Source organism: Liolophura sinensis, chromosome 11, assembly GCF_032854445.1.
Source record: "Liolophura sinensis isolate JHLJ2023 chromosome 11, CUHK_Ljap_v2, whole genome shotgun sequence".
In the NCBI taxonomy this organism is placed as follows: domain Eukaryota; kingdom Metazoa; phylum Mollusca; class Polyplacophora; order Chitonida; family Chitonidae; genus Liolophura; species Liolophura sinensis.
Window position 1 is genome coordinate 16,249,585 of NC_088305.1, and position 19,243 is coordinate 16,268,827.

General features: G+C 38.8%; 1 protein-coding gene across 1 annotated transcript; it reads left to right on the forward strand.

Annotated features, from left to right (window-relative positions):
• The first annotated feature begins 6,488 nt into the window (after positions 1–6,488).
• On the forward strand, positions 6,489–19,221 carry LOC135478119 (high affinity cationic amino acid transporter 1-like). Its single transcript, XM_064758391.1, has 4 exons — positions 6,489–8,072; positions 8,594–8,702; positions 9,778–9,897; positions 19,109–19,221. Exons 1-4 carry the CDS (start codon positions 6,489–6,491, stop codon positions 19,219–19,221), a joined length of 1,926 nt encoding a protein of 641 aa, XP_064614461.1.
• Positions 19,222–19,243: the final 22 nt, after the last annotated feature.

Below are 19,243 nucleotides of genomic sequence, written 5' to 3' on the forward strand. Positions count from 1 at the left end.
ACGGCCTTAAGTGTGACCCGACCCAGGGTCTAACGCCTCCCGAAGCGGACGCTCTACCAACTGTGCCATCGGGGCCGGAAGAATCAACGTGATAATCAGATTCAGTAATGATTTTGCCTGGGTGTTGATCGGTGTTTTACGCCGTAGGCCTACTCAAGAATAGTCCACTTATATAACAACAGCCAGCATTATGGTGCGGGAAGCCCAGAGATCATCCGCAGGTGGCTGCCAGACCTTCCCACCTTCGGCCAGAGAGGAAGCCAGCACAAACTGAACTTGAACTCATAGCGATCGCACTGGTGGGAGGCTTAGTTATTACGCATACTGAAAACTGCTCGAGAAAAACAAAGAACACAGATAAGGGGGAATAACTCTGCCATTTTTCTCCACACAATCACAATGCGCTGGGCAGCCCACAGTCCACATATTAAACGGGTATGTACATCACAAATACATGAGGATACAGGAATTATTTACACATTTACACATGCACGGTCATTGAAATCTGGGAAGAGCTTTGGATTTCAATGTTCTTCCCAGTCGAAACAAACACTCAAATGAGTATATAGAATACAAGTATGAAGACTGACTACACCAACTTGGGCCACTTTATTTCCGCATTGAGACATACAAATACAATAAACAATCTGATAAATTCATCATATACGATAAACTATACATGAACACGAAAGAACAACACAGTCTAGCACGAAAGAAAAAATCCACCCGCCCAGCCAAGCCAACCACACATAACCTCTGGTATAACTCTCCAAAGAGAGAGATGGAGGGACGGAGGGAGGGAGAGCAGAAAGTACATGTACCAGCAAAGCCGTAACACCGAAAGTCAAGTGCCCGTGGAAAGAAGTCTAAACAGACATCCATCTCTCCATTGTAAGTATATTTATATACATTTTATGTATTATATGTATATTTACATTGGCCAGAATAGGGTTAATGTGGATTCATATATCCCTGGCCCAAGACGTTGTTTTACTTGCCAAAAATACAGTCACGTCAAGAGCCAATGTAAAAATAAACTGGTTTGTTTCCGATGCGGCAGTGAAGGTCATGCTGGTTTTGACTGCAGCATCACAGTTAAGTGTTGCAAGTGCAGTGATCACATGACTGCTCTAAGGACTGTCCGCTTTTTCTCAAGGCAAAACAAATGATCAATCTAAAAACTAAAAACAATATAACTTATCAGGTGGCGCGCAAATTTGCCTCGTTTTCTAATACTTTACTGCAGACTTCATGTGCCAATGTGGTCAAGCAAGCTACAATATCTGTTGCAACTCAAACTTTCTTGACATGGTCCATTGAAAACGACAAACCTAATTCTATCCCACTGGATCCTTCGGCTCAACCTGCGCGTAATTCTTGCGCAACCCAGTCCATCTCAGTAACAACAAATAAACCACTAAATAATACAGAACCACTCCAAAAACAAAAATGCTAGAAATAGGTTCGGAAATAAATCTTATGATGATGATAATAAACATTATAAACCCAGTGGACGCATAGAGCGTCCCTCTAAGGTCAATGGGGATCCTGTCCAAACTTTCAATAAGTCTGGATCGTTCGAGGAAGTTGGTCCTCGCGGATTTTCATTCGAACATATTCCTCCGTTCATAATTTAAAAGAACAGTTACCTGAACAATTTATAATAATGTGAGATTTTAATTCACATATCCCCGTATGAGGCACTAATAACATAAATAATGAAGGCAAAGTAGTAGAAGGCGTTTTATCTAAGAAATAGCTTCGTTATTTCGATTATGGTTGAAATATCTATTTACACCCGGGTAATAGTGCTTATTCGGCTATCGATCTCACTACCACTGATCCATTACTTCTTCCTGAATGTGCATGATAATCTTTGTGGTAGTGACATTTTCCTGTTATCCTAGAGCATTAATTCTTTAGAACATGTAGCTAGGTGGAAATTCGATAAAGCAGATTGCATCGTTTAAGATGTTCTGCGAGGCTGACATCACTCTAGAGACTCAATGCTGCAGATGATCCTATATTAAAATTTAACGACCTTGTTTTACGAGATGCTGATAGAACTATCCTCAAGGCCTCGACAAATCCAAAATCCGAAAGTAAACTCTGATATGATAATGACTGTCGTAAAGCCACAAAGGACCGAAAAAAGTCTGAACGCAGTTTTAATCATTGTCCTTTTGATAACAATTTAAACCAGGTTCGTATTTTTAGAGCCAAGGCTCCAAGATACGATATTGTTAGAGGAACTTCGTGTCAGGCATTACGTCAAAAACACCAATGCGTAAGATTTGGAATATGGTTCAGAAACATACGGGCAAACATAATAAATCTAAAGTTCAACATTTAAAAGACGGCCATATTATTCTTACTTCTCCTGGAAGTATAGCTAGTAAGCTCGCTGAAACAATATCTCAGAAATCCTCTTCTGAGAATTATTGTACAGAGTTTTGGCAGATTAAAAATCAGAAAGAAAAGATAAAATTGCCCTTTCTTCCAAAAATATGAAAGTATAATAAAACGCTTAGTACTGATGAGTTGAAAACTGCATTTAAAAAAGGTTTATGATACTGCACCTGGGCCTGATAACGTATATTATAAGTTTCTGAACCATTTACCAACTGAGCCACTTGAAACTCTCCTGGATTTACATAATAATATTTGGATAAATGGTAATTCCCATTCTCATGGAGGAAGGCGTGTATTATACCGGTTCCAAAACCAGGCAGGGATCATACTGATCCAAATAATTACCGTCCCACAGCTCTTACCAGCTGTGTCTGTAAGACTATGGCACGGATGATAAAAGACAGACTTGTTTGGTTTCTTGAAACCAACTACTGTTACTTTCGAATGTACAGTGTGGTTTTCGTCTACTTTAGATCACCTCGTACGATTTGAAACTTTTTTTTCGTGATAGTTTTATTAATAATGAACATGTGGTGTCGATATTTTTTGACCTAGAAAAAGCATACGGGATTCAGATATGGGTCTGTATGGCCGCTTACCATTATTTATATATGAATTCTCATCTGATCGTCAGTTTAATGTACGAGTGGGGTCAATTCTTTCTGATTCTTTGAGCACGAAATGGGAGTTCCTCAGGGCAATATATTATCGCCAACATTTTTAAGCATAAATTTATTTATTGATTGATGTTTTACGCCATACTCATTAACATTAACATCTGGCACAGATGGTTATGTATATGTGGATGATTTCCTTATATGCTACAGAGCTAAAAATATGAATAACATCGAACGTTACTTGCAGCTTTGTTTCAATAAGATAGCGAAATGGGCAACTGAAAGCGGTTTTAAATTTTTAACATCTAAAGCCGTTGGTATGCATTTTTGTAATGAACGAAAATTTCATCTTGACCCTGAGCTTACTTTTTGTGGTAAACAGATTAAAATTGTTGGAGAAACAAAATCTTTGGGTATAATATTTGATAATAAAGTATCTTTTATACCTCATATAAAAATGCTTAAAGCTAATTGTACAAACGCTATCGGTATAATTAAGGTCGTGTATAGCACCTATTGGGGTGCTGACCGATATATTTTATTTAATTTATATCGTTCTCTGGTGAGATCTAAATTGGACTTTGGGTCCATGATTTACTGTTCCACCAGGCAATCGTACCTTGAAATGTTGCATCAAGGTCTGAGGCTCAGCCATGGTACTTTTAGTACCTCTCCAGTAGAGAGTTTATACGTAGAGGCAAATGAGCCTTCTTTATATAACCGACATATAAAACTGAGCCTTCAATATGCTACAAAGCTTAAAGCCCACGAGTGTGTTTTCAACCCAATATATGTAGATAAATTTAGTAAGTGTCCTAAGAAGATCTCTTCGTTCGGTCTTCCTACACGGGACCATATTGTGGGAGCCAACATCAAGCTAGAGAATATAGCGCCGGTGTCTTTTCCGGGGTCTCCTCCCTGGCTTTTTCCACAACCCAAATTAATATTCTCCTGGCCTTATCATATCTTTCTTCTGGGCGTGCCCAGAAGGCAATGATATATAATGAGTCGCTCTCCTGTCTTTTGACAATAGAGAATAATGTATTTAAAAACCCGTTAATTCTTGATATTCTACCCTTAGATAGAAAACTAATTAAAAGAGGTAAAGATATTATGTTCGTTTGGATACCAAGTCACAATGGTATCCATGGAAACACAGTCGAAAACAGGAAGGCAAAAGATGCCCTTAGTAAATCTATATCCAATGTTAAAATCCCATACACGGACTATCGTTCTAATATCCTCAACTATATTCGTCGTATTTGGTAGGGTGAATGGGACCTTCAGGTCCATAATAAACTCAATACTGTTCACCCTACCATTGGATATTATTCTTATACACATGGTACCAAGTAGTTTTAGCGAGGTGTCGTATAGAGCATTCTCGCCTAACTCACAAGTTTATTCTCGATGGGAGCATTGCTCCCGAGTGTGTTGGATGTGACGTTGAATGCGGCATCAAACATATCCTGGTTGACTGTGTAGACTTTGACCATGTTCGGCAAAGATTCTACAAAGTCAACTCTATATATGATTTATTTGACAACATCGCTGGCGATCCTTTCACAAAATACTGAAGGGCCATTGGACCATATCATAAAGTGGAAATTTTAATTATTATTAGTAGTACATAAATAGGAAGATATATACATATACAGCTTTATAGGTAAACTGTTCTCAAAACATGGTGGTTATCGATTTTTAACTGTTTTGGTTCTTTTTAATTGGTTTTAAACATGTCCGAACATTTTTCTTTACATTTTGATTTCTCAATACCATACATATACATACATGCATATTATATATATATATATATATATATATATATATATATATATATATATATATATATATATATATATATAAACTCTGAAACACGTAACTGGAGAATAATTGAGAATGCACCGGTAATTAAATAAATAAATAAATAAGTAAATAAAGTTCAAAGACTGCCAGCTGTCACATAGCGCCTGTGGTGCAGTGCCTTGTTTCCGCTCTCGGCTGTCACCCATGTAAATACACACGACGTTCACATATAATGGGAATCACCCTCCAAGCCTGCCCCTGTGCACAGTCATTTGTTTATTTGCGTCCTCACCTGGGAACCTTCTAATCGAAAATATTTAGCGGCATGGTTAATGACCAGTCCGCGAGCGAGATACCGTAACAGATGTGACAGTACAAGAAGACGTGTGGGTGAGCCAGAGGACTGAATGACTCGGTACGCTCAGAGTTGTATTTCTTTTAAAGTGAGAAGGTGTGAGCATGAAACATAGAATCGCTAGAGTAGGCATATACTAAACTAAGGCCGGGTAATCTAGGTAGCAACTGTATATGCCGGTACGGACTGTTGGTTCAAGAACTGGTTAGAACGAAGAGTTGAACTGTGAAGTTTTACATGGAAGTCAACTCTCCTCAACAGGGGTACACCGGATTGTTGGTTTACTTGGCAATTTAGCTCTTCAAACCTACAAGGTATGTCATTTATATCAATAAACCAGGTAGCGATTTCGAGTTGTGCATAATTGCGCATGAGCAGAAAGCGTTATACGGTAGGTAAATAAAAGTACGTGGTCTTTCATGTCCATCTATTAACATTGCAGATTTAGGAATGACCTTATACCCCTAACTGATTACATGTCTCTCGCTCAAGGGAACATGAGCAAACTATAAATTGCCACACTTGAACTCCTTATCGAAATACAGTCTGCCCATCAGTAGAGCGATAAAGTTTGAATATATATATCATGCAGATGTAAAAAATCGTACTGGGTTGTCTTACATTTGATTTTTGAAAAAAAAACCCCTCCAAATGTGGAAGTCATGTTGACATGCACTTCTGTATTTTAATGTTTATCCCGCATCAGACAAAATACTCCGCTTTTCATTGGACAACAATCACGTGGGGTACAGATATATTCTCGAATTGCTGCAGACAACATTAAATGTGTCGCCTGAGTAGGTTATCTTCCTTTGTTGGGTTGTGACTACAATGGTCACTCACTGTAGCGATTCACCTATGCATCGGTGTGCACTGAATGGATGGGTCTTTGCTGGATAAATTCGTTAGCTAGTTACTCAGTGATAGGATGCGCAAATATATGGTGTCAATAATCCTATCAAACTTATAACTTATAATATACACAATGAATAAAATGTCTCTAAGCACATTTCTGTTACAGTTTAGAAATGATCCCTGGTGGTCATTCATAGAACTATGCTTAGCAACTAAGGAAATGTGCTTATTATAGTAAAAATGTGAAATGTTACCATGGTTATGTGGTGGATATTTTCCATAAACAGTACATATGATTTTGTGTTTATATTAAGTGTAAAATACAGATAAAACTGTAGACGTGTTTACTATAGTAAATATTTTATATTTATCGGCTTTTCCCCTCTGTAAATGCTTCAACAACATGTATAGCACGTTTTTCTCTTCACTTTCGCAGAGTGGAGATGGAGCGTATCAAGAGACTTTGGAACCAGATGATGAGGAAGAAACGGTTAACAGGTGACATCATGGAAACCCCACTGATGCGTTGCTTAGGCACGTGTGAGCTGATGTTGTTTGGTCTTGGTCACATGATGGGTGCGGGAATATACGTCGTCACGGGGTCTGTTGTGAGTAACATCGCAGGACCAGCAACGGTCGTGTCATACGCAATCGCGGGCTTTGCTGCTTTCCTCTCCGCCATTTGTTACGCCGAATTCGCGGCTATGGTGCCGAAGGCCGGGTCTGCCTACGCCTACACTTACGTTACAATAGGCGAGTTCTGGGCCTTCGTGATTGGTTGGAATATCATCTTAGAGCACCTGATATCCGTGGCATCTGTAGGGCGTGCATGGAGTGCCACTTTCATGACGTTGATCTCATCTGGAAACACTTCGTTCGTAGAACCGGAAGTGGAGATTGACCAATGGCTAGTCGTCAAACCCGACTTCATCGGAGCTATAGCCATAGCCGTGATAACGGTATTTCTGGTGATCGGTGCCAAAACTTCCGCCGGCGTGAACAATTTCCTCACTCTCACTAATGGTGCCGTGATTCTGGTGGTCGCGATTGGAGGATTTTGTTTTGCCGACTTGTCCGTTTGGGACAAAGAAGGCTTCATGCCCTACGGGGTGAAGGGCACCATAGGGGGCGCTGCTGTTTGCTTCTACGCTTTCATTGGTTTCGAAGGAATCACCATCGCTGGAGAAGAGGCACGCGATCCAGCACGTTCTATGCCGAAAGCCATTATGGGAGCTATGGCGATCGCGACCATTGCGTACGTGACGGCGACGCTGGCTTTGACGCTGATGGTGCCGTACTATGAAGTCGACTCAGCCGCAGCATTTCCAGTGGCATTCGGAGACAAGGACGTCGGCTGGTTGAAATACATCGTCACCGGAGGTTCATTGTTCGGCATTACGGCCTCCATGCTCGGCTCGGCCTTCGCGCTATCTCGATCCATATACGCCTTGTCAAACGACGGCGTTTTCTTTAAGTTTTTTGCCAAAGTCAATTCCAAAACACAGACTCCAGTCGTAGCAATCCTGGTATTCAACTTGTTTGCCGCCGTGTTGGCCTCACTGTTTGAAGTAGAAGTTCTCATAGAATTCATGGCCATCGGCACGCTGCTCGCCTACAGCATTGTGGCGGCTAATATAGTCGTAATTCGGTATAGTCCGGCAGATGAAGGAGACATCTCGACTGGGCCAGAAATTCCCGGACAGGATTTACAGGAATTCGTCAAAGTATGCGAGAGTGAAAACATTATCAACAGTGACAAAGAAAAAGCCGTGGTGAAATTAAAACCTATGTTCGAAAATCTTCCAGGTTTGCGCTCTGTCAAGAGTGGAAGAGCAGTCATATATTCCTTAGTGGCGATGGTTGTCTTGCTGATTGTCACAAGCAGTGTCGTGGCATTCGGAGCAGAGTATATACAAGAAAGAAACTGTTGGGTTATAACTCTAGTAGTGATTCTAGCCATCGGCATTGCTCTGTCTCTGTTTGTAATCTCAGCACATCAACAAAACAACGCAACAACAACATTCCAGGTAAGACCAATGAACAATTTCTCTCAAAGCATTTTGTCCCTATATAGAGATAACAGACTCTCTCCCTTAAATTAAATTATATAGTCACCTTCGATGTGTTCGTGGGTTTCCCTTAAGCTCTGCTAGGTTTCCTCCCACCATAACGCTATCTGTCGTCGTATAAGTGAAAATTTCTTGAGCACGGCGTAAAACGCCAATCAAATAAATAGATGTATGCTTTCGGTGAAATCCCCTTGAACTAACGGAATTTCACAAAAAAAGCATAGTCATCCCTGAACGTTATTATTGTATTTATTTGTCTTAAGTGGTTTTGCCCGTATTAATTTACGTGACCACATGATCACTTTAGGATATTAAAATCTCTCCACATATATTCCGTTCGTAATCATTTTATTGCCTACGTTTACTTTAAGAACACAACATTCCGTTCTCTCTTCACACATCCCGTTTGTAATCACGTGATCGTCTATACACTTTCGTTCACTTTAAGGACATTTTAATATTCCGTTCCTTCATTGCAGGTTCCGTTTGTACCCGTGATTCCGATGGCCAGCATCTTTATCAATGTCACCCTAATGATGCAGCTGTCCACGTTCACATGGCTCAGATTGCTTGTCTGGCAAACCATAGGTAAGTTACATCAGGGGATAGAATTTGCTTTGCCAGCCATTCCTAAAGTGAAAGAAAGCAATAGGGTTAATGTAAGATTCATCAAGTGGACAACTTAAAACTATGTATAAAAATATTTTTATTCTTTTTTTTAGAGTTTTGAAGAGAGTTATTTATACTTTTTTTAAATTCTACCATGGGCTTTGTGAGCCACATGCCACAGTCCTTAAGTCCATCATAAAAAAAATTAAACATATGAATGCATTTACTTACTTTATAGACTTACTTGTTTTGAAAATTTATTTTAAAATGCTAAAATTATGAGTAAAGTAATGGGGTCTCCAAGTGATTTTGTTGTTATTTATTGTCTGTCCTTGACCTGCGTGCGTATATACCTAATCTGTAGGTTACAGCCGACCGCTGAAATTGACATTAGGGGATCCAGAAATGTAGTCTATTAACGGTTTAGGAGTGCGACTCAGAAAATCAGTAGTACGACCAATCGAGCATACCGCGTAGAACTGTATAACCTAGAAAGATAGTATAATAACGTCACCCTCTAAACCAGCAGTGCATTATGGTATTTAAGCGGATAACGGGGCAACCTGCAAACGCACACGCACACACCACGTCACAGGTGATTCTTTTCTTTGGTTGTATCATATAATGTAGACCACGTTTTCCAGGAAAGGATTTTTCTCTGAATTTATGTACTGCCAAAGTGTCAAAAAAAGAAAGAAAAAAAAAAAGACAAACCGTGCACAAAGTTCCCCGCTCAAGCGCTGAATAAATAAGTATCGATCAGTAAGGATTGAATTTTCCACTCAGAAAACTGATTTCACGGACAAAAACAGCCTGCCATTCTACTTACAGCTCTCGAATCTTGTAACTCAGTTCTGACCACTCTACCCGAAATCTCACTACACATAGCGCACACTATCTATGACATTATTATTTAGTCTATCCATATATTTTTTCTAGCGCATTTCGTACGTAATTATTAGGCTGTACATATTTACGGATTTACGTTTAAATACCTAATAAAAGAATAGCTAATAGTTAAATATAACTATTTTCTATTTCCTTGCTATTCCAGGTTTTCTGATATATTTCGGTTATGGTAGAGCAAACAGTAACGAAAATATCCCATTGAGTGCTGAAAGTGAAGTGAAGTACGACGGAAAAGCCATTTGTGATATACGGGCATCAAACAGCAGTTAGTGACGTCGCCGTTAGATTCGGAATTTTGGACAGTTCATTTTTCGTGCCCACTCACCTCAAATGGTCGAAACCGACATGAAAAGAATATAACTTTTTGCGCAAGGCAAAAAGCTGCTTTAATATACCTTTTGTTATGTAACGAGGAGGTCATAAATATCCTCTCACCCTTGAAAGGAAAAGAAAATCACTGTGTCACAACTATAGCTGAATGGCGGAAATTCTTGTGTTGTAACAAGGATGATGTTTACAACCGCTAACAAATGAATATGACAAACGAGATAAACGCCATCAAATTCTTCGAGGAAAGGTTTGGGGGCAACCATTGTATCAGTGAGTTATCGCCAACAAACCTCGGTTATCTCTTGCCCAAGATAAATCAAACAGGCTGGGCGCAAATACTCAAAACAGGAAACAATCAACTGGAGCTGAAACCTGGAAGACTCAAACTTGAGACAAGACTATTGACCAAAAATGAGACATCAACTCAGATATTAAGGGTGTAAATAGGATGCTTTTTTGGTTTATTATTTAATGATGTCATGGTCTGTTTCGTTTAACCAGTCGTCTATATTCAGCTCTCTGTAAAACCAGTCACACTCGGTACCAAAATTACCTTTGGCCAGTGATACGTAACAACACAAGCCCTTCACATAGGTATGTTGGAAGTCAGGACACTTTTTCTAATTCACAATGTTAAACTGCAAAAGCTCGTATTTGATGCAAGAGATAACTCAAAAGAACTCAAGAGAAAGGCCATTTTGGTACCGAGTATGACTGATTTTACAGACAGCTGAGTACAGGTGGCCAGGTAAAAAAGAAATAGACTATAACTTTATTACTCCTCACTTGGAGACCCCGTTTTCGTCACTGGAGACGTCACTTGGAGACCCCATTTTCGTCACTGAAGAGGTCACTAGGAGACCCCATTTTCGTACCTGGAGACGTCACTTGGAGACCCCATTTTCGTCCCTGGAGACGTCACTTGGAGACCCCATTTTCGTCACTGGAGACGTTACTTGGAGACCCCATGTTCATCACTGGAGACGTCACTTGGAGACCCCATTTTCGTCACTGGAGACGTCACTTGGAGACTATCAGCAATGTGCTCTTTTTTAATAATGCACATATGAACGAAATCCTTGAGTTTTCTTTTCAGCGACCAAAATTACAAGTCTTGTTGTTTCGTGTAATATGTCACGCTTTTCTGAGTGTGTAAATGTGTGTTCAAAAACACTTACACAGAACACAAGCACAGAAGCATTACAGCATGAAACCATATGATTTTTCTACAATTTTTACCTCCTCGTGTGGGCCGCTAGGGCCTGCCATTATTCCACCCTAAAAGTGGCTATCTGTGGCGTAGTATTACATGAGTTCACTGTTAATCTGGCGTGTGTCACACGTGAAAAGCTTCGCCAATACAACCTGCAAATGTTCGGTGGCTTATTCCACATATAATAGATGTATAATAGCCGTTAAAGTGAAGAATTTCTGGGTGTTTTGATAAAGTTTTGACTCGGAACTTAACCTGGCTTTTCCGCTGAAACTGAAAAGATTGAACGTATGACTTTCTACTGTAAACAACCTAAATGTTCTTATTACTAACGTGTTACATTTTTTTCTTGATTCTGAGAGCTGTACTGATTTTCGAATAGCGTTTTGAGGTTTGTTTGGAAGGCCGATTTATATCCTCCTGGAAAAAATTCAGCATGCATCAAAAGTAATAGTGTATTTGCTTCTTAAAATGAACTCTTTTAAGCGACACATTTGGTCATTTAAAATAATATAGCTTCTAATACAAAAGAGAGGAGAGTGTACATGGTAAATGGCAGATGATCTCCCGTAACAGGTGAAATCTAGCCTCTTTTCAGAATACATGTATTTCAGTCAGGGACTTTGTTATAACTCTCCATGTGAAAGCTTAAATAGTTATACGTCCTCTGGCACCATAAGGTAATTAGGTAAAAAGAAAAAGGCGTAAATATTAGTGTCAATTTTCACACGTCTCTGGACCGTCTAGATTTACTCAAAAAGCTGTGTTTTCATCACATTCAAGAAGCAATCACATGAAAACAATGCAAAGAGACCAGGCCTTGGGGAAACATAGTCCCTGTTTACGCAGAAGTACAATATAAAAGCACAGAACGGACAGTGTGATAGAAGTTGAAGATTCCGTGGCTGGTGGTTAGCGTGCAAGCGCGGCGCCATCACCCATCCTTACACCAATGTGTATGCTGGCTTCCTCTCTGGTCGTCGGTTGGAAGGCCTCCCACCATTGGTCGGATGGTCGTGGGTTTTACCAGGTTTTCTCCCACCATAATGTGGGCCACTGAAAGTGAAATATTCTTGAGTCCGGCGTAAAACACCGATCAAATAAATAAATAAACAAATTCTGTAGAAATGGGCCTACTGGGGAAAGTTTTCCGCGTATGAAGTAATTTGGAACCATGCGGCACAGTCTCTCCTTCATTCCCGTCTTAACAATAACGCAATATGTGAATTCGAAAACTGGTAACGCATGGTATTACCAGAGAATAACTGTCAATACGTCTTGGACATGAGCCTATATACCCCCCAAAAGCATGCAAATGTGTACCGTTTTGTACACATCTGTTTGTGTAATCCGCGATATAAACAAGGTGTACATCACAGCTACACAATTCGGTACACATTAATAACATAATGATGATGTTTGGAGGGTACACGTAATGTTTTTTTGCAGATTTCCTACAATTAATATGGGCCTGTGGTACACATCATGTGTGTTTTTTGTACACAACTGCTTTTAGAGATTAGCTCTTCGCGGGAAAGGTGCCTAATATATAGTTTGTCTGCAAGGTTTCGGGATTTTATTGATATGGGGGTGTAGTTCATGTAATGCGAAATTCCGCTTCTCAACGTCCACTTAATTCAAAGGGATAGGACTCCGATAACATGTAAGGCTCGTTCTAGGGCGTGATTTCGCCTTACACGACTGAGACGCCTCTAAAGGGCCGTTTTCACCAGAACCGCTGCGTTCCACGCCGAGGCACCCGCAGCGTTTTAGGCATGGTTAGGTGTTGTCACCACATGCGGTTCTGACCGCAAGTCATAGCGTGGGAAAAGCAAATTTTTAACAGCTACTTCAGTAATCGCCATGGAAAAATCATTTGTAAATCTGATTCTACTTGTCAAATAGCACTGGATTTTTTCAAAACTTTCAAAATTATTCTCACTTTTATGTCCATCTTTCACTTTGTCATGTTTCTTTATACACTGAATAAATAGGTGTATTTGTACCCAGGCTCAAAGCAGGATAATTTCTATCAGCCTTTCAAACCGAAAAGCGAAACGGGAAACGCAGTAAATTCAGTCGAGGGAGTGGCTGGATGTGGAAAAAACTGCGGCTTTTTGTAGTGCGATTCCCGCTGCGATTTTAATGGTGACGGTTGTACTCATTTATATTAGAAGTGATCCACGGCGGGTGCCGTAGAGGAAACTATTGCGGGAGTCGCTGCAATCATCGTACTCGGTGGAAACGGCCCTTATTTCTATTTATCAGGTAACCTGCCAATCTCGTTCTTCGGAATGATTTCGCCTTACACGAGTGAGACGCCCCTATTTCTATCTATCAGATAACCGGCCATTCTCGCTGTAAAATGTTATTTCGCTTTACATGAGTAAGGCGCCTCTCTCTCTTACATTTTCATTAAGACCCATGACTTTCTCGCACCGCGCGAGTACGCCCTATACTGACTAATTTATTGGTTTTTTCCTTTTCTCTATTTGATCGGTGTTTAACGCCCAGACAGCGATCAGTTTTATGGACGGAGGAAACATGAGTGCTTGGGAATAGGCCCACTACTGACCTTTGACAAATTACTAACGAACTTGCCCACGTGTGATATATGAGTATTTCATTTATAGGATGGTGGTCAGTTTACAGGTTGGATGAAACCTGTGCGGGGGGAAACCGAGTGTATGGAGAAGCCATCAATTTAAGCAACTGATGTGTACACACCATATATATTGCACGGAAATCTTGAAAATAGCCTATCCGAAAATGGAACCAGCACCTCGCGAGTTTGAGCAGAGGGAAAGCCAAGCATTTTAATTACGCAAAAAAGGAACAATAATGATAAATAGATTTCTTTGTAAATGTTTTATTGAAGTTTTATCTCAACAATTTAGTACAAGAAATATAATATCCAATATTTTAGACCACAAGAGACCACATGACTGATACATACATGCATGTAATAACACACAGGCCGAGGCCGTACTTGTAGACCGTATACATAACTTTATGTACAGCGACACGAAATACAAGTTTTCCTCTGGCCATATGAAAGTTACAAACGGACGAAAACATTTTGACTAACGGATCAAAATACTTAATTCATCTGAGCTGATCATGAATCAGGTGATCAGATAAATACAATATAAATAATTTTCGGGTATTTAGCAAATAATTTAGCACAAACATGGCCTCTTTTATGTGTCAACAATCTAAACAAAATGTCAACAAAATCTCATTTTTGTAGGTGATGTCTAGATTCATCCAAGGCCCTACATACATTCAACGTGGCATTAGGAAACACATTTTATCAACATTAAGCACGCATGCCTAACCATGTTGACTTCAGTCTTAACCTGTAAGTCCTATACAACCGCTAGATGACCAGAAACGACGTGTTCCAATGTTTACCATAGGACTTTAAAAAACCACATCTCCTATACAAAGGTGGGTATTCCTGCATCAACTAGCTTAAGTAACACAATTCTGATTTTAATTCAGCAAACCAACATTTTCTTTTAATGTTTATTTTACATCTCATGGTTCCACAAGAAACATCCAACTCCTTCCACACAAACCACCTACGCTGATTTCTGTTCATATATATACATCCACGCAAACACACACCTTTCCCACTAACAACAAACGCACAAATCGATTCAATATATGTTATTCCACTCGTATCAATACACAACCAATATCTTCCACTTGTGAATGACAGAGAACTCATCACGAGGATAGCATTTATTTACACCACATAATAATAATTACTTGAAGCACCTTCCTGTCGTTTTGAACTCCTTCGGACGATTCCAATTCTCTCAAAAAAATGCTGCAGGGCAAATCTCACCTCAAGCTTAAAAAAATTTGATTGACGTAGGTTTTGTTTTACTACACAGCACTTTGTAAACATCTTACAGCTGTACATGTCGGTTTATACACTATAGCCACAAAACTGTTCATTGTTCTTGTTTCTTTGTTATGGTTTTGTTTTTTCATATGTTGTTTTTGTGAGCAAAATGCCAAATAGTGGGGACGGAAAAGTGACTTAACACATGGACAGCTCATAAACTCTTACAACTAACTTTATACATTGGCTTATTCTTACATATATGTATATATCTATATATATATATATATATATATATATATATATATATATATATATCTATACATGTGCAGCTAAATAGATCCTAGGTATAATTTATACAACTTGGAGTGCCTAGGTAGCCTAAAACTGTTAGTCTCAACCTTTATTCCCTCTATTTCCATTCTCCAAATGATGTGCGCTTATTAAGAAATTTTAGTATGCAGATTCACTTTGTTAAGCTTAAGTCTAATGCAGTCTCCAATTAATTTAAAAAGCCAGCCAGTTGTGGATTGGTTAATTGTGAAGTGGCCACTATGGAATACATGGCGCTCAGCGCTGAGAAGGTTAGAGCAAGGACACAGGATATCAATATGAATGGGAAGGGTGTCAATGCGACTGGGTATGGTGTCTTCGGCATGATACTTCATTGCTGGCCGCGGCATGGCATCGCCCTGCCACAAGAAGACACACATGTGACTCGTCGTCGTCATGTGACTGGAACAGTTTTAAATACAACCTAAAAGCCCAGATATACACTCAAAGCAGTCATGTCCTATCTTCATTATACTTTTGATATCACAACTCAAATGGTGTAAATGCGACGTTTTTGTTTTGTTTTTGTTTTTTTTATGTTTTTGGTAATCTCATTTACGTTGAAACTGGAAATCTCTGATCAGTGCCTCTTAGGCAAACTCTGAGATGAAAAAGTGTGCACTATGTCATATCACTTGAGCGTCTATGCATAAAGGAGTCGGAAAAGAAATGCCATTTGGCCGGCATAGCTCAGATTTGCATGTTTGCACTTCGTACTGATAGCGTATGCATTTGGGATTAACGCCTCAGACAGGAGTTGCCTGGTTAAGGGGAGGTAATCAAGTCTTCGTTTTAATGTTTGAATATGATCTTCAGCACGTATGAATGTGAATGGGGATGTTTCACTAACTATCCAAAAGTAACACACATTTTAGCCAATAACTTAACGCTTTAAGACACACATACATAACCACACTCTAAAAGCAAGTTTTTCTTCGCGAATTTCGATATTTGTAACAACAAAATAAATTTGAAAATTCGCAAGATTTTGCTGCACCTATAAAAACCTAGACAAATAGAGCAATGACACTGTTTTGATACACACACACACACACACGGACATTCACAAAAACCAAACAGCCAATGCTAGGATTTTTCCAACTGCAAAAGCATTTTTTTTTTTAGTAAGGGTTGTTGAAGGGAGGTAACATTGCAGATCAGGAGCTTTCACGAGTTTCACTGATAAGAAAGTTTTGTATCTTCACACAAAATCAGATTTGCATAAAACTTGTTTGTCTTTTTTAAAGAAACTATTAGTCTCAGTCCGTCTGAGGATTCGAAGAAAAATTGGGCAAAGACTTATTCTAAGGAAGCGCTGAATAAAAACTTTGACCTTTACGATGCATAGTACACTTGAACATTTACACTGATTGTCATAGCTAGATAAACTTACAATAAATTATACACACACACACACACAAATAATTAACAGCAATCATAACATTAATGTTGATAAAACATTTACAGGTAGTCACTTGTGGTTTACGTCTGTACGCATGTATGCCTGTAGGCATGGAAGAATTAACAAAAGGAACAATGTTAATCAGGCAGATACTGAAACGTAAAAACTGAAGATATGGACAGCATTCAGAGCTATGATGGAAACGGAATTGCCGTACAATTCCTCTCAAAATGTGAGAAATGTTTGTATAAGGCAATATGAGGAACAAGACCTGCATGTTTTTAAACTCTCGGACTACATGTACTTCTCTCTCATTGGTCAGTTTTGACCAACGAGCAAATTTCCACCTTCTGTGAACTACACAGCTCACAAACAATGATGAAATGTACAAGGAACATGGTCATCTAACAAAACAAAAAAACAACACATACATATGGACAAAAGTGATATTAACAATGAAATATCTACGTCATATAGGGTGGTATTCTAAAATGTAAATCACATACTATAGTTCAATACCGTAATAAATGAGGTCTTATTTTAATACATGACAATTAAAAGAATATTTTTGTAACAATTTAACTATAGGCGGTTTTTGCTATAAAGATTTGTTCTCCAATGCTATTTTTTGCACCTCTACCAACATTGAATTTGCGCATTTTTTACTTGTAAATTTTGAATTTTGGAGGCTTTAGAGATTTTTTTTTAGAATTCGAGATGTTTCTTATGTACTGTAAATCTTCAACTTTTTTGCATGTTTACTAAGTGTTTATTCAGGCATATTTTGATGGCATTATTCTGTGTAGCGTGATAAAATTATGCTTTTTGTGAAGCCCTGAAACTGGCCAATCCAAACAATATAGTTCTAGATATATCAAACTAAAATGTGCATAAATTGCACTGAAAGTTAATCTTTAAACTTTGTCTTCCACTGATTAGTTTAACATAATACACAAGTAGTGTAACTCCAAAAAGGGCAAGACTCAATATTTCAGCACTTTATTTGACTCACATTGAATCAATATTTCAGCACTTTATTTTGACTCACTTTGAATTAATGTTTCTGGAATTTTATTTGTGGCAATGTTTTTTCTTCACCAACACCAAGGACTCCACCCCAAAGAACAATGCAGGTCTCAAAATGAGTCTTTGGTTTTTTGGAGTTACATTTCTTGATTACTCATGTAATCAGTTGATATTTCATGTGCAAAACGATGAGGAATTAGGGTATTTGTGGCATACAAAACAATTTCATTAATGTAAGAGTATCCAAACTCAAAGACTACACTGGAGATTTTTTTGCAAAGCAACCGATCAGCACAAATCAAATCAAATCAAACTTAGAATGCCCAAATAATTACTTTTTATAAAATTTTCATAAAGGTGTTACCATTTAAAATTGGTAATAAATTTGATGCCAAATCTCTCTGCTATGGCCTCCTTAAGCAGCATATCACAAGGTTTTTTTATACAATATATGGGCATTTCTCTTCAAATTATGTTAGGTTTGTGTTTTTTATTATGCCATGAGTTAAAAGGATCATGATCATTGTTGATTTTCTTTTTTCTTCTCTAGGAACCATGTCCAACAATATGTAATCTACCTATTTCAGTTCGTGTCTTCAAACTTTAGTGAGAAATCAAAACAGCCATGTAGTGAAATCCTCTCACTCATATATTGTCATTTATGCTATAATTAGGCCATGACTAGGTAATTATTCTTGAACATTTTACTGTTCAACAAAAAATGAGACAGCAACAAGTTATCATTATGAAATGCTCACAATCAATATCAATTCTGTTTTCTGTACATATTTTACAACACACGAACGCACCACTTTAGGCCTACTTTCACCAATGCTACATGGTGTTCTTCAAGCAGTTCTTCAAGTGTAAGCCTGTGTCTGCTCTCCAAAAAAAACTTTGCCAAAGGTGTATACATGCCGTTTCTCCTTAGCAACGCTGGTGTAAACACTGTACCTGCATAACTGGCTTCTGAAAGCAGGTATTGCCTACCAACTAACGCTTAAACTGTTACGCAGTCACACAGTGTTTTCTTCTGAACATACTTGGCAGTTGTGTCCCCTTTGCTTCGGCGTGCTACCATGATATGTAGATGTCTCCAAGAGCCCTCACAGGGTTCATTATGGCACAACTATAAATTATGCAAACCAAAACAAGAAAAAAAAAAACAGAATTTGTTCAAATGAAAACACATGGTAAACAGAAGCAAATTCTTCCAAGGGCTTTCCAAGAAGTCCTCTTTCCAGTTGTACTTGAATTGTTTCCCACGTGAAGTTTTACCAGATACTGTGACCCGTTTTTAAGTTACCTTGATGTTGCAGATCTACTACAAGATGATGGCGCTCTCAACATGATGACAGCAAACTCAGCACGATGTCAGACGACTCAGCATGATGACAGCAAACTCAGCATGATGTCAGACGACTCCGCATGATGACAGCAAACTCAGCACGATG

Coding starts and splice junctions, on each gene's coding strand:
- LOC135478119 (XM_064758391.1), top strand. CDS start 6,489: ATGGAGCGTATCAAGAGACTTTGGAACCAGATGATGAGGAAGAAACGG. Junction 8,073..8,593: donor ACGCAACAACAACATTCCAG/GTAAGACCAATG, acceptor CCTTCATTGCAG/GTTCCGTTTGTACCCGTGAT. Junction 9,898..19,108: donor TATACGGGCATCAAACAGCA/GTTAGTGACGTC, acceptor TTGATGTTGCAG/ATCTACTACAAGATGATGGC.